Source organism: Actinia tenebrosa, unplaced genomic scaffold (assembly GCF_029948245.1).
Source record: "Actinia tenebrosa isolate PJP-AT-01 unplaced genomic scaffold, QUT_ActTen_1.0 PGA_scaffold4__44_contigs__length_22323623, whole genome shotgun sequence".
Classification (NCBI taxonomy): Eukaryota; Metazoa; Cnidaria; class Anthozoa; order Actiniaria; family Actiniidae; genus Actinia; species Actinia tenebrosa.
Genome location: NW_028292581.1, coordinates 2193497 through 2210276, shown reverse-complemented (window position 1 = coordinate 2210276; position 16780 = coordinate 2193497). Strand labels below are relative to the sequence as shown.

At 38.8% G+C, this 16780-nt stretch overlaps 2 protein-coding genes across 2 annotated transcripts; one reads left to right on the top strand and one right to left on the bottom strand.

Moving 5' to 3' along the window:
- Positions 1 to 200: 200 nt before the first annotated feature.
- Positions 201 to 5174, bottom strand: LOC116290041 (uncharacterized). Its single transcript, XM_031697017.2, has 2 exons — positions 4564 to 5174; positions 201 to 1665 (listed from the first exon to the last, which is right to left on the bottom strand). Exons 1-2 carry the CDS (start codon positions 4615 to 4617, stop codon positions 1066 to 1068), a joined length of 654 nt encoding a protein of 217 aa, XP_031552877.1. The 5' UTR covers positions 4618 to 5174; the 3' UTR covers positions 201 to 1065.
- A 495-nt stretch (positions 5175 to 5669) lies between these two features.
- LOC116290040 (peptide-N(4)-(N-acetyl-beta-glucosaminyl)asparagine amidase) lies at positions 5670 to 16780 on the top strand. The gene is made up of 14 exons (XM_031697016.1): positions 5670 to 5989; positions 7108 to 7204; positions 7884 to 8030; positions 8844 to 9086; positions 9551 to 9766; positions 11849 to 12071; positions 12538 to 12723; positions 13047 to 13288; positions 13572 to 13682; positions 14370 to 14546; positions 15169 to 15218; positions 15313 to 15466; positions 15781 to 15967; positions 16476 to 16780. The coding sequence occupies exons 1-14, from the start codon at positions 5874 to 5876 to the stop codon at positions 16652 to 16654; spliced, it is 2328 nt and encodes a 775-aa protein (XP_031552876.1). The 5' UTR covers positions 5670 to 5873; the 3' UTR covers positions 16655 to 16780.

Below are 16780 nucleotides of genomic sequence, written 5' to 3'. Positions count from 1 at the left end.
ACCGTTGGACATTTGATTGGTTGAGTGAAAAGGCCAGCTGTCTTGGTCAAGTATGATTATGAAAATGGGTATTTATAGAATACAGACTTTGAATTTCTTGCACGCTTTGTTGATTATTGCATTTGCCTACTTTCAGGTTGCGCGCAACGGCTCCTCAAGCTACACATCCCTTTATAGAACATTTAATACGTGCGCAAGGGTTTCACAAGGCTTGAACTTTATTTTCCAACTTGCATTTATCACTGCAGGAAATCCAATTAAATGACTAGTGTATAAATGTCCGATCCGTCAGTCGTACATATGAATATATGAAAATTCGAATGAGGCCCTTCATTAGGTTTTCGTTTTTAGTAGTAAAGGCGTAGTTCGAAATTTTATATCTTCGTAAATATGAATAGTGTTCAAAAGATCGAGGTTTTTTGAGTCAATTGTCTTTATTGCTGCCTCTCATCCATACCACGCATTTTTACTATGTCTTTTGTCGTTTCCTTCTCTTAGAACTAATTGCCAAGCGCTTTTGTTTCATCAAGCAGAATTTAGTTTATGGCCGGTATTGTCAGTATTTTTGGAGGGCAAAAGAAAATAACAAATGCGTCGAAACACTCATTATGCTAAGCCTATAAAGTTACTGAGATTCCGAGTACAACAGTTAAACTTCCTGGAGTTTTAAGGCCAACATTATGGAGTCGATTCTCTGATTTTCTGCTTTTTTTTTACAATCCCTATCTCTCTAAAATTCTGGGTTGTACGAATAGTGGATAGTGCTATCCGACGGATAGATCCTTATCCAGTGGATAAGTCAATGCTGTTATCCGATAAATTTATCCACTGGATGAGATTTATCCGTCTGATAGCGCTATCCACTCTTTGAACAACCAGACCCTGGTTTTATCGTCTTAGAACATCTTTCATCTTCCATATTTTAACCAGCTCAATTTTAGTCGTGTGATTTAACTGCGCATCTTTCGCTGCTATCTTTAAGTTCAAAGTAACAGCAAATCTGTCTAAGTATTAGTCCTATAAGCACCAGAATAAGCAGTTATCACCAGAAAAAAATACTGGATATCAGAATAATCCAAGATGAACCACGTCTAGTTTCTTCCGTGACTCTTTTAGTCTTTGTCGTATTCTTCGTCGTCTTTCACTGTCTAGTGACATTAGTTTTAACCCGTAATCATTTGATCCTAGACCAACAGCTCCTGTCGCATCCCCACTGGGGGTTGCGGCCGCACTATTCGGGATGTCTGTATTTGATCGTTTTGAATTTCTGAGTTTCCCCTTTAAACTGTTCTCACTCAGTTCATTCACATTCAGACTTGAAGGTCTGGTCTTTTCTCTTTCCGCAATGCCATCAGACTTTACGAAATGTTCTTCTTTCAGCTCCATATCTCCCCCTGAAAACCTTCGTCTCACCCTCCCCTCCCTCCACTCGTTCCATCGACTTTTCCTTGGCGTTCTTTGCAGTGTGTCTTGGTATCTTGTAGACATATCATGGGCATCATTTGGCAGAGCATACTCGGGCTTACGAGCTTCGGGTGTCTGTACAAAGTCCTCGTTTAGTATGTCAGGGTAGAGTTCGGCCACTGAAATCATCAACTCTTCGAACTGTTCGTTTAAAGACAGGATTTGCTTCTTTAACAAAGTTTCCTCCGCTTTAATAAAAGTCTGAAAAAGAACATGATTGAGTCATTATAATAAATATTGGCTTGAACTAACTAGGGCAAAGGTATAACAATAGTTTTAAAGAGTCAGGTAACCAGCTTTGCCGAACGCAGCTTGGCTATCGTATCCGGCAAAAGATCATTCTATCACTGCTGTCCATTAGCCTTAATGGACAATGGACAGCAATGGACCTGAACTTCGACGATACGGCTGTGTCATCTTGCCAGGGGCAAAGCAGAACAAAGATGACGGGGAGCCTTTCTTTTATGGCTAAACGATAAAAGAAACGATAAAAGCCATAAAAGAAAGGCAAACACTCGAAACTTTATATATTTTTCATCTTTGTTTCGATTTGCTCCCTGTGGCAAGATGGCCGTCGTATCGTTGAAGAAGTCCCTCACATTTCCAGATGCACGTCATGTAACCGATCCACGCTGCGCGCGCCAGTGATTGGCCAGCTATTTTATATCAAAGGGTAGTGGCACACTCATGTACTAAATTAAAAAGTTATTGTAATATGTAATATGTTATATATACTCAGCTGGGAACTGTAGAGGAAATAAAAAGCAAGAGTAACATATCCTCAGCTACACATCTAATAATTGTGCTTTACAGCTCCTAGCCTGTTATACAAGTGTACTGCGGACATACTCTGCGAAAGGGTTCCGTCGCGTCAAGGACAGTGGAGCATTTTAAATAGCGTGGTTGATGTAGGGGCTGTGGGTACGATTGAAAGAATAAGAGGCAGGAAGGCAAAAGGGTAAAACGGATGGGGGACTTAAAATTTAGGAGATATTAGCAGGAAGTGGGGGGAGCGGGTATAGTCACTGAGTTGCTCCCCCTTCGAGGTCCCTTTCTCTATTAGGTGTCCCATTCAGTACCCTTAGTAAATTTGGCACCGTCACTTGATCAAAGCCTGGCACTGTAAGATTCCAGGCACTTAACGCCAAGCTGGATGTTAGACGGAATAGCCAGAATCCACTGTTGGACCCTTTAACGGCACTACATCATAGTTATTAGAGGAGAACTACACTAATTATGACTATTCATCTTATATCAGTTGGTTATATAAGGTCAAAAAGATGCATGAAAATAAAAAGTCAAAACCTAAGTCGTTTTTCATCATGCCCTAAGAGAATGTGACCGTGCACTGTAGTTATATAATAGGTGTACGTAAAGTACTTCAAGTGATTCCAGTGAATGAAAAGCGAGCTACATAACCACTCCTGTACTCGTGATGATACAAGATTACTCGGCTATCGATATCGTTCTTCTGTCAAATAAGATTAAACTCTCTTGCTAAGTTCTTACTGATAAGCCACACTATCTAAGCATAATAATGGTTGGTCTTCGACAGTCATGTTTATTTTATCTCAAGATGACCCCAGAACTGTGAAGTATGTAAAATTTCAATTGACTGACAATCAGTTTTAACATACGACCAGAGATTCCCTCTAAACCCGCAGCAAAGTATTTAGGACGTTTGGAATAGCGAAAAGCTCGAACTTGCTCTAATTATCTTACCAGTCAAGAGCAACTGCTATGACACGCCAATCATCTTGCGCCTCAAGCTTCCGTGATAGATTTTGTTGGCGCATCTAAGGGCGCACCTTTGCGCTCCACTTATCTCGGATATCTTTCACTTACGAAATCTACCGATATCATAAACAAAAATCTTGCGTTGGCATGATATACCATTTGAAATTCCGAAGCTAAAATGTAATGGAGAAATTGATAGAGAGTACTTAAACTTTTTTGTAAGAGTTGAGGAAGTTGGGCGAATGTTGGCATTGACACTTATTTAGTCAGAAATTTAAGTTGGGTTACAAGCTGCCCCTAGCAAGGGATGATCCATAACTTCTGGAAAACATGTTTACATGGTAATAGAGTCCGTATGTACTTACACCACAGCATTGTAATATCATAGTCATATCAGTCTCTAATGCTCAAGTAGCCTTAGAGAAAAACTATATGTACCACGACGAGATTCATGTAACTCCATACGACGAAAACATTTTTCGATTTTCCGATTCTCTTCTTTTACGATGCAAACTGCGACAAGAAAAGAAAGGTTCACGTAATGCCGCAGAACGATACCAATTATTTTCGTCTGTTTTTTTTAAGTCTCTGTAAAACTAATAATTCAAATGAATCGTTTGTGGTTGCGCAGCAGGATATCGAAAGCTATACACGTGTCCGTGTTTTCAGTAGGCGTGAGAACAAACAAAGTATACCCGTTCGTTGAAGAATTTTATCGTAAAATATCAGACTGTCATTTAGTTTAAATAACGGGTATCAATACTGCGATATTATGACCTTAGGTTGCGATTGGTCAAGCTCTAGTAACCACTAATGATTCATTTTGAAGCTGTTGCCATGGATGAATGCAGATAATAGATATATGCTCCCAATAAAATGAAAGATATGAATGATTTTGTTATATACATATCTGTTATTAGTTAGAACCTTAGATGCTTAAAAGCATCAGTATGAAGTATTTTCAATTCTACTTAGTAAACCGTATAGCCCTGTCATTTTTAATCTGCTTACTTTACTAGAGAGCCAGCTATACAACTAATCCTAATTGATAAATCATATAAACTGCAGCATATACAGAATACATATTTGATTTAAGATATCTTTAGGAACAAGTTAGAATACTGTCTGACCTTTTTTGGAAATCAAAGTGAGTCACAAGCACTTTTTGAAAAATCTAATTATCTTGCTATTCAAACTATTCGTTACATGGTTAATTCATTATTAATTTTTTAGCATTATCATTTTAACTATTATTGGTAGTTTTTGTTTTCTGGTAATATTAATATTTATGTACCCCCTGTAGGGATTATTGGTAAAACAAAAACAATATTTATTAATATTTTAAATCTTACGATTACTTACCATTTCCTTACGTAAGGAACAAAGTATTTCTTCGGGGTCTTCTTCTGCATCCATGTTGAAATGACCCACTTCTGAGGACAGGCCAACAGTTTTGATGTAGTCTTCCTCGCTGGAGTGGGTTCCGCCAAGTTCAAAGAAACAATTTTACAACAACCTCTGATAGCTGCTACTCCGTCATGAGGTATACAATAAACATTCAGGTCTTCCAGAAAGAATTTCACTGATCCTGAATTTTTTAGTTAACTAGCAGAAGATTTACGACAACAGTACTACAGCTCAGAATCAGTATTTCCTGTAACTCCACTGTCTGTGAACTCGCGATCTTTTTCACTACATCTGCGTCGTCAACTTTGAAGCTTGCAAGCTCAACGATTACAGTACAGTCTTGAATGGACTCAATCCGTCCGATAAGGAAGTCTCAAGTGACCAAAAAGTACTTAACGAAACTTCTATCACCTCCTTACTAAGTACCCTAAGATAATCAAAGATAAGTGATCACTGGAGTGATGCTTATTTCTAGTTCGAGAATAAAATGTAAACTTCTTCTGTCGTATCTCACGCTCTTGATCATGTTTATTCAAGCATTTTATTCTTAAACTGCAGAGTCAACAAAGAGAGGCCGGAAGAATGCAGCATTACTGCATAATTCTATTGAGATCTCGGGGCTAATTGGTGGGATGGTCTCCAGGGAACTGCTTACGTACTTCAAGAAAAAAACCCACTAATTGACCTCAACAATGACCGAGTTACTTTAGTACCGTAAAAAAATACTTGGGTAATTATCTGCTGCAGCATTGCTTAGATAATTACTAATTAATCACGAGTGATTTTTTGATTGACAGTTGATGAATTTGCATCATTAGGAACTCAAATCTGTCATTGATCTAAATAATTTTTTAAATAAATTTTCGCCTTTCCCCCTTTTCTCTCTTGCTCATTATTTTCCTTTGCTCTCTTTTCCATAAAGTACTGTAAAAACAAAAAAAACAAAAAAACAAAAACAAAAACAAAAAAAAAAAACAAAAAAAAACAAAAAACAAATTTGGGCTACCTGTGGGAATTAGTTGAATTCGCTGACCTCAATTTCTGATCAATGCGGGCGCACGCCATCTTAACCACAACAATCGAGCCACGTAAAGCCCTCCGGTAAAACGATTGAAAAACTTGACAGATCTCTCATATACTACGAACGAATGATGAATGAGACGTAAAATATAGATATGGTGCTTCATATTTTGCGGGACACTGGTTTCAAAGGATATCAGATGCGATCGTAAACACAAATACAATCTCGACGAGACGAAAAAAATATGGCTTCTAATTTTGGTAATGGCAACGTTATCGTTGTGAAGGATGATTCTTTGTTTGATATTGAGATGGATAGAGCAGGAAAGAGACTTGTGGTGGTAGATTTTACAGCCTCTTGGTGAGTAAGGAAACAGGTTTACGATTTTCCGACGGTCAATCTTGGAATATTTTTTGTACTTCCTGAATTTTAAATAGATCGCTTGTTGAGCTTGTCACAATGAGTCTGCAAAATCTTAAGTCCAGTATCCAGACGAGATATTCGTTCCTCCAGTCAAAAAATACTATTATCATCAATCCTGATAACCAATTCTTCCTATTTATCGGGCAATCACTCCATCAGAATCAGAATCATCAGAATTTGTTTTAAATGGTTATCTTTGTGGATAATGCGAAGAACTTTATTCTATTGATTCTATTGGGCTCCCTGTGTCTAAAATCCATGATCAAGTCCCCGGGGGGGGGGGGGGGGGGGGGGTACTCCACCAGAATTTGGGTAGGGGTGTTCTGCTGGGATTCTGAAAGGGGTACCCTGTTTATGATAAAAAACCTCAAATTTGTAGACCCTGTTTATGATAAAAGATATATTTTATTGCACTGAGTTCCTGTTTCAATTATCATGTCATCTTGCGTATCGTTTTTTACGACCATAATAACCAGTTTCGGACAATACAAAAGTAGAATCCCTGAATATGATAGGAAACCCAGGAAGAACTTGGAACTTGAGTGAAATTGCATACCCTGTTTATGACAAGAAGCTTGAAAAACCATACCCTGTCAGCTGATCATCCTCAAATAGTCCATATATGGGAGTACCCCCCCCCCTCCCCCTGGGTTTCAAAGGCTTTTCTCAAGGCATTACAATATTGGAATGCAATTAAAAATATCAGATGAGCTGGTCATCAGACAATGTCTGTCCAGCATAATTGAACTTGTATGTCTGGTCAAATCTTCGTTACCAGTCATTTTGACCAGTAACCTAAGCCAGAGCTAAAACTAATTTTGCTGGTCATCAGGACTGGTGAATGACTGGTGATTATTTTAAGCCCTGGTATACTGTGGTCATGTACAGTAATATGGTGGTAATTAGCTTAGTGTCTTTAAAGATATTGACTCAACCATAATATATATGCTGCATGCTTTGGTATTCAGTACCTGTACTCCAAAAAAATGATAGTTGGCTAATACAAATATATCTCTTTTGGTGTCAGTAGCATCTATGGTTTGTTTCTTTATCAGGTGTGGTCCCTGTCAAAGGATTGCTCCAGTCTTTATGCAACTCAGCATGAAGTACATGTCTGTTGTCTTTCTCAAGGTTGATGTTGATCAGTGCCCAGTAAGTTTAGTGAAAATGATAAAAGCAAAAAGCAGTTTTCATGTCACTGTCCCACATTTGCAGCATGACCATGGTAGTGACATGGCAAGCATAAGCCAGACCAATCACATTTATACAAGAAATTCCTTTCAAAACATTGTGCAGAAATGGTCATGCCAAGGTCACACCTATGCCAGACCAATCACACATTGTGCAAGAAAAAATCAGCCAATCAAAAATTATCAAAAACATCCTGCAGGTTGTGGCAAGGCATGCATATGGCACTGAGCTTTTCACAGTCATGAAAAATGTTCTACAGCTGTACTTAGTTATTTGTTTATCTGGTAAAAGATAACAGTTCCAAAACAGTAGTACATGCTGTACATGCAAGATTGAAAGCCCAATTTTATCAAAATCTCAGTATTTTTTTAATCATTACAAACCATTCTATATAGCTATACGAGAAAAGATAAGTGGTGGATCTATCTACACCCCTAGATTATTAACTAGCTGTTTGGCCAGTTAAAATAATGTTTTGTGCTCCTTTCTGCACACCCCTAGACCCTCTAATGGAGATTAGTGACAAATTTACTGGTAAAAGAATATTATTCCAATATCTCAATAATAATAAATGTTTATGTCCTCTTGACTGATTTGTTTATGTACTAAATACTGAATACCTTTTGTGTTATTCTTTTAGTTTACTGCTGAATCACGTGGTATTCGTGCAATGCCTACTTTTCATTTCTATAAAAACAAAAATAAAATCACAGAGTTGAAAGGAAGTGACCCATTGACCTTGGAGAAAAAGATACAAGAATTGTCAACTAGTGAAGATAATAACTTTGTAAGCATGACATAAACTATGCTGTATACTATATTATATTATATGAAGATATAGAAATATAGATAAGTTATAGTGCTTGGGAACGAGGTTATTCCGGGCGATAGCCCTTGGAATTAAATTCGGAAAAATTAATTTCTGACCTCGCTGGGAATTGAACCCACGACCTTCGGAATTGTACTAATGATGCTCTACCAGCTGAGCTAGAGGTCAGACTGAGAGCAGGCCTTGGTGAAATAGATGTTAGGTAGCAGTAATTACGATGCAAAGATGAGAATATGTGGACCACATAGCACTTATGAAATACATGAAGAAATATATTATACTATACTTAACTACTACAAATAAATATTACAGGTGAACCCAGAGGGAGACAAAACCCTCGTAGCAGAGCAGAGAATGACAAATGGAACAAAATCAACTCACACATATGTCTATTTCAAAAAACGTTGTCATTGCCAAACGGTGGTAGGCAATAGGTTATATACAAAAAGCGATAGGAGATATAGGTCATTTCAAGTTCCAAGGAATGACTTGTGTTTCTGCTTCTTATTTTCGTCAAGAACATGGACTATATTGTGAGACTGATTCAATGTTCTTTGTACATGTATTCAAGTCGAAATTATTTCTATGTTGGAATGATCTATCGTTTTTTGAAGTAGGTGTATATGATCTAGTTCAAGCTAAGGCTCAAACCCAGACTACAGTATTGGGAAGGGAGTAGTAAACCAATACACCACCCCTGCCACCCATTTAGGCATGCAGTGACGGCTAACTACACATTTGTTAGTTAACTGTATACATACCATTTTTCAGATTCCTGACCCTAAAAGAGTGAGTACTGGTCGTAGCTGGAGTTGCTTCAAAGAACTACAAGCTAATGAGGATAATGTCTTCATGGATATTTCTCAAATTATCCTCAAGTTTGCAAATAATATCATCAAATACCCAGAAAACCAGAAATACAGGTCAATCCGGATTGGCAACAAGATATTTCAAGAAAAACTACTGCCTGTCATGGGAGGGGTGGAGTGCTTATTTGCTATGGGCTTTGAAGAGGTAAATAAATACCAGATATATGTTAGTCATGCCATCTGATTGGCTATGCTATTAAATCAAAGCAATAGCACTTGTTTCCTATATTCTAAAAGTTTTGGTCAATACTTTAATTGTTTGAATGGTTGAATCTTCGATCACTATTGAATCAAAGCAATGGCATTTCTCTCCCATGTTCCACACGTTTTGGTCAATATGTTAATGGTTTGAAGTTAGTTGTCTTTGATCTCTGTGTAACTAAAATATGCTAAGTAGACATCCCATCCACTTTAGGTTTTACAGTAGCAGATCTTGGACTTTGAAAGGAGTGTTTAGCCACCTTACAACCCCCAACATCTACTACTGCTTTACTCCACATGGAAGTCAAATATCAGAATTCAAGGTTTTTCAATTTAAATCCTCCAGAAATGCAAAAACAGCTCTAATATTTATATATTTTTTTACATTGTTTGCCTCTTTATGTGTAGCAAGATGATCATTTGGTCTTTCCTACCACAACTTCCATCGATGCTCTCATAACACTGAGGGACACTATCCAGGATGAAAGGATGAGAAAAACCTCCAAGAATGTGCAAGTCTCAGCTTGTAGTGGACTGACATTACCTTCATCATCACAAGAGACAAAACAAAATGTTCCGAATAACACAGAAAAAATCCCACTTTCTCCCACTTCAAATGGAATGGTATGTTAATGAATCTATATGAGATAGAAAACTGGCTGCATGCTGTGTACAGTTATAATAATTATAACTGCACACAGCATGCATGAATCATGCATTCAATTATTGAAACATACAGGGATTGGCTGAACACAAGAGAAGTGTTAGGCTGCATTCATAATGTATGGCAGAGGGGGGGGGGTTTGAAATTTTTTTAAAGAGAATTGGGGGGGATGCAAAATTTTTAGAAGAAGCTACAAGAGATTGCCCGGGGAATATTTATTTTTGGGGGGACTTCAAGGGGGGTCATTTAAAGATTTCACCTACCCCCCCCCCCCCCCTGCCATACATTATGAACGCAGCCTTAGGAGAAAGTATGACACGTAACAGCACTCACTCATGTTTTCTATTTCTTCATCATATGAGACTGCTTATGGGCAAAAGAGGAAGCCAAAACGTGAAAATTATTAAGAGGCTTGTAATTCACAAGCATAGTGGCATCGGATTTGAAGCCTTAAAGGGACTCTGAGGTGCCAGTTACATCATAGCTTAAAATGTACATCAAACCTTTTTGATTTTGAAAATCGAAATGAAAATTCCATGAAATGCGTTTTTTGGGGTGATATCGTCCGTCAAAGTTGCGAAATGACTTAAGCTGGGCTCCCTGTGGAATATCGCGGATTTGATGGCTTGGGATGAATGAGGTGTGATGACGTCAGATAGTGGAACATGTTGGATAGCTGGAGCTGAATCAACCAAATTTCGCTATGGAAGTATGGCTGTTCTTTATCAATTTGAGCCGGAAATTGCTTGAGGAGAAGAATATAATACACCCGATGAAAGTGTGAGCGAGGACAGTGAGCTAGAAGAAGTGGCGAACGAGGAAAGGCTTCTAGGAATCGATGTGGTGTACGTGTCAGCAACTTCATCTTCACTTCCATCTTCTTTAAAGCCAGTATCTTCCTCATACATTCAGGGAAGGTAGATCTTTAATATCTTAGATACCACACATGCTGATCTTTTTGCTAAGATAACCGTGCATTCACCATGTAATTATAAATTGGCGATATCAGAACTAGCACAACGCAGAGGGCTGAAAAAGCATTTCAGCGAAATGAATATGCATTGAACGTATACGTATATGAAAAAGAAAATACCGAAAAAAGCTCACTTATTTGGAATATAAGAACGTAATAGAAAATACTTTTAAAAACTCACTTATTTGTAATATTTGTTCAATTTGGAATGAGCCTTCTCTGTCATGAAGAGAAACTATTAAATGCAGTCCTAAGCACATCTCGGTTCAGACACAATAGTCGTGATGCATGTCATGTCTAATAATTACGTTGAGTTTAACATCAGAAAATATTGAAATCTTAAGTGAAATAAAATGTTTCATTTACCTCATAATCTTTTACCTAATAGGCTCATTTAACAACATAAACACATATCAGCTAGCTGTTTTCATCACGACACATTGTTGACTTTAAGATCGATTCCTAGAAGCCTTTCCTCGTTCGCCACTTCTTCTAGCTCACTGTCCTCGCTCACACTTTCATCGGGTGTATTATATTCTTCTCCTCAAGCAATTTCCGGCTCAAATTGATAAAGAACAGCCATACTTCCATAGCGAAATTTGGTTGATTCAGCTCCAGCTATCCAACATGTTCCACTATCTGACGTCATCACAGCCCAGGCATCCCAAGCCATCAAATCCGCGATATTCCACAGGGAGCCCAGCTTAAGTCATTTCGCAACTTTGACGGACGATATCACCCCAAAAAACGCATTTCATGGAATTTTCATTTCGATTTTCAAAATCAACAAGGTTTGATGTACATTTTAAGCTATGATGTGTCTGGCACCTCAGAGTCCCTTTAAAGTCAAAAATTTGAATCCTTTAATCTAAGTATTGCATGTGATAAATGGATACCAGCAACTGACTTGTTGGGGAGAAACTAGGTAAAATGCTGTGGTACTAGAATCATTATGCCATGGAATCCTGTGATAAGTACTATTTCTGTTGCCTCTGTTGCAATTATTTGTATGGTACTCAATTCTCACCTTGATGCAGTTGATACATTTTTTTTACTTCTAAATTTCTAGACGGTGTCTCAGATGCAGTTTTATGCAAAACTGAAAAGTTCATTAGACCATGTGATGATCTATGAAGACTTGGACCTACAGCGACGTGCTTGCGCTATGATACCTGTTGAAGACCTTGAAAGTAAAGCACACTCCATGAGCCAAAAATCAAAAGATGGACAGAATAAAGGAATCGATGTAAGGGATTGCTTAATACTTGCTTTGCTCCACTGGTTTAAAAATGGTGAGTAGAGTTGAAATTTACCAAGCTGAATATATAAATCCCGTTTCTGACAAAATGCGCATATACTTTGCCACTTTGCAAGAGGCTCCCTCTCTCTCCAGGGGGAAAAATATGGAAAGGAACTATCAAATTCAATCGATAAGCCTTTTTTAGCGTTGCGCATTCATTCAAACCCAAGAAACGTAACGGAACATGATGTGAGAACCGTGCCGTGAGCAGTCAGAGAGATTTCTTATGATTAGGAAACTGTACGTCACGAACCAATAAGCTCGCTAGACAACTGCTTGTCCATTGCGCATGCTTGGATAATGGACGATCACGTTCACGTTCAAACTTTGAGTTTAACAGTCATACAAAATTGCAGTGCCCCAGGCCATGTGATACACAATGTGAATGGTTGAATTTTCAACTGAGCCAAACTGCATCTAAGAAACCAAGTCTCAATTATCTTCGATTGTATTCTCAGAATTTTTCCAGTGGGTGGACAAGCCTTACTGTGACAGTTGTAAAGTCGTGGGTCAGTTTCAAGGCAACGTCGCGCCAACATCGGACGAGGAGTACTGGGGAGCAGGGACTGTTGAGAACTACCGTTGTCCAAAATGCCAGCATGACATCCGCTTCCCAAGATACAACCATCCGACCAAGCTCCTTGGTATGCATTATCCTAACTTGTGATTGTGTGCGGAATTTATGTTGCACGATATTCACTTTTTCTTAACAACCACTACACGCATTTTTCTTTGGTGTTTGCTCGATACTTCTTTACTGAAAGGAGAGGTTGCGAGAAATTGTTTGGGTAGTTGAAGAACTTGCTTGATATATTTTGGGGGATTTACGCAACCCCCTTCTCAATTATCTAATAGTTTGTCCCTTAGCATGGATGATAAAAGGACTGGTCCTTCAATCATCTATGGTCTAAGAAATGTGTGCGCGCCCTATTTTAACTTTTGTTGCTGTCTTGCCGTCTTTTCTCAGAGACTCGCCGCGGGCGTTGTGGAGAATGGGCCAACTGTTTCACGCTGTTATGCCGTACCTTAGGATACGAGGCACGTCACGTGGTGGACTGGACAGATCACGTGTGGACTGAAATTTTCTCTGAATCTCAGCAAAGATGGTTACACTGCGATTCGTGTGAGGGGATATGTGATAAACCATTGCTCTACGAGGCTGGGTGGGGAAAGAAGCTCTCCTACGTCATAGCATTCTCACGTGATGAGGTTAGTTTTTTCCATCTCAATACTCCATTTTACAGTTTATGTTCAGTGACCACGAATAATAGTTCCAAGGCGAGGATGGAGTTGTCGCGCATGATAAACTGTAGTTTTGCTATGCGCGGCAACTCCACTTTCATCGGTCATCTCCACTTCCAAACAAGTTAAACTTTCTGAATAACAAGATTTTAGCCTTGTACAACAGCCTTTCTTCAAGAAAATAGTTTTTGGCGCTCACCGCTTGAATATGAAAAGAATTCTCTGTTAATGTTTAAAAAAATTATCTTAGGTGTTTGATGTGACGTGGAGGTACTCCGGCAATCACGACCTCGTACGGCATCGACGTAAAGAAGTACCCGAGCAATGGCTTCTGAACACGACTATGAAAATGACAGAACAGGTGAGGATATTCTGTACAAAATGAGGGCATTATTTTTATTTCATGCGCATGCGCAATTTTCCGGAAGTTAAATATGATCAATGAAAATCAAACATTAAATCAAATCAAACAGAGTTGTGTGCTTACTTCCGATCAAAATAAAAATCGGGAACATATTTTTTTATTTTTGGCAAGTCTTTAAACGCATGCGCTCTTATACCGGAAGTCCAAGAAATCCTGGTCTCAAAAAATGGATTATGCCAGAACCTTGTTCTTCGTCGCAGGCCAGAAGGAACGCAGGCTCTGGGTACGAGTTTGACTGATGTCTATGAAGTATATTACGGTTAGGCTACGGCGCAGCTAGAACTTAAGTCTCCTACGCAGCCGCTATAAGTGACGTCACAAAACGCTCACTCCCTTACTGTAGGTGACTAGAACTTATAAACATACTGATATGCTTTGTTTCTTATAGATTTCATTAGACAATCTTCTTTTTATCTAGACATAGTTATTTTGACTCTAGATTTAGTGATAAGGCTCTTTGGACTAAGGGGAGATTAGGGCAAAACTACAGTCTGCCTTTCGTTTCCCATTCTGTTTCCATTTCCCATTAAAGATCTCGAAGATTTATGCCACACTGCCAGTGAATTCAGATCAGTTAAACCACATTATAAACCGTATGACTAATATGTGATGCGATTCCCGCAGCTTCAAAAGGATTACCCTCAGGAACGTCGTCAGATGCTCCAAACACGTACTATCACAGAATTATTTGAAATTATGACGTCAAAGAAGGCGACTGAAGAAGAACTACAAGGTCGAACCTCGGGTAGCCTGGCCTGGAGGAGGATAAGAGGAGAACTGGGCGTAGACTCTGATAACAAGGTGAACAGTTTGGAAAATATAATAAGTTTTCTCATGAGAACCAAGCAACACTGATTATACACTTGCGCAATTGTAAAGAAATTGATTGGCTTTGGCCGGTTTTCGTAGCTGCCAAGTTTAACTAAGGATTTTGGGTTGGTTGTTTTTTATAACACCCAAACAAAACTTCGTGCATAGAGAAATCTTGAATCTCGATGCCTGAAATAATACTATTTATTACTACGATTGCTATAAGGAACAGAATTCGAGACTGATCAATTTATAAGAATCGTGCATTCTGATTGTTTATAACGGATAACATTTGACAGTACTGAACTTAACTGATAAACTCGTGGCCCTCTTTTAACGTCTCTAGTTAATTAGGGACGGGACGGCCATTTAACGTGATCATCCGAGCCACGTGAAGGTCTAACCATTTGTAGATGTAATTACAAAGGCAGCAACTTCTCAGTTTTTTAAAGATCTCTCGCACAACAGATAACATGGCGGCGGCCTAACGACCTTGATCTATATATTCAAGACCTAGGGCACAGATTTTTCTTATTGACCTTCTGGCCTGGCTAACGGCCCTGGTAGATAACCTCTATGTATGTTTCGGTTCTAATTCTTGGATTATTTATAGTTTTCGCCGTATGTTTTCAAACCTACACCAAAGGAGATCGCAGACAAAAGGTAACTTTTATGCTATAGTTCATTTTGGCATCAGTCTTATTCACTGTAATCCATAGTGCTTTCTGGTGTCATAAGTTATGTCGATCATCGACAGAATACGGATTCGCTACTGCCCAGCCTTGGATGGCTATTACCGCTGTCCAGACAACAGGATCTCCGCGGACACCAGTTCTGATATAGCTGGATGGAAGAATGGTGCGAGTGCTGTTGAGTCGGTGTTTCGTAAAGTGGAAAACGACTGGAAAATGGTAAGTGTTGACCACAGGGAGCCCCGTATATTAAATCTCAAAAACGTTCCTTGCATAACAAAAATGAAAGGATCTTATTTCACCATGCGAAGTTGTAGGTGAAATAAAAGGAAAACGCATTTGTACGTCAGCGCATAACTCAAGATATCGTGTCGATTAATATAAGGAGACCATATATTCCTATAACTTCTTCATGATCTTTTTACGTGCTCCTATGCATTTCTATACATTTCGATCATGTTCTTGGTTTTAAACTGGAGAACTCCCTCTTCATATCTTGAAAAGTCCCTTGCTAACTCATCCAATCTTTCTAGGTTTACCTTACAAGAAATGAAGGCAGCGAATTGGGGTCAATATCTTGGAAAGTTGATTTAACAAGTTCGGATCATATCATAGATGCCGTCACTATCGTTGCTACCAGCAGCACATTTGAGAACGGAAAAGTGGACTGGATGGTCTACGGTGACGATGTAGAACGCCAGTGCTCCGTGTTAAATGGAGGTAAATGTCCGCTGCAATAAGAATACCATACCTAGAAATCTGACCCTTAAAATAACCTGTTGTATAAAGGTTCGTTTTCCCTCATGGGAAACTTGTACTCGATGTACACTATAAAGCGGTGTGGATGCCAGCGAAGAGTCACCCGTTTTTCGGGCATATTTTCTCCTGCCCTGACACTATTTACATATGACCCATAATACATTTCAGGCTTGGTGTGTAACATGCAACATACCAACCCTTCTTGAAATATGTGATTGCATATAACGACTTCATTAGCATAGTGAATGAGAACTTAGATATAGAGCATGTGCATGTTACAGTACGTCATGGCCGCCATCTTGGTTGACGATAACAAAACATTCCTCGTTAGCTTCTCTTGTTGGATCAACCAACATGGTGGCATGTTTCATTGTTGTTTATATCCCAAGGGTTTTTGAGTCACATGGTTGTACAAAATGTATTGGGCATTCCTGAATACTTACATTACTTATATTGTTGTTTACTTTAGGTTCGGCGCCACAAACATTACATAGTCTTTGTGGATCCAAAACACTGACCTTAACAGCAAGACTGAGTGGTGGGATAGGAGACGTTGCTTGGCAACACGCGCAACTCTTTCGTCAGTCTGTGCTCATCCATGATGAATATCCACTACAAATCGATATCAAGATAAAACCTGCCCAGTAACACTGTTGATGACTGAAGAAAATAATGCATGGCATCTTTATTGCAATAGAAATCTTTTGAATCATAGAAAACCACAGGAAGCCCACTTTTGCGATTCGAAATCGAATAAATATGTTATACATTTCA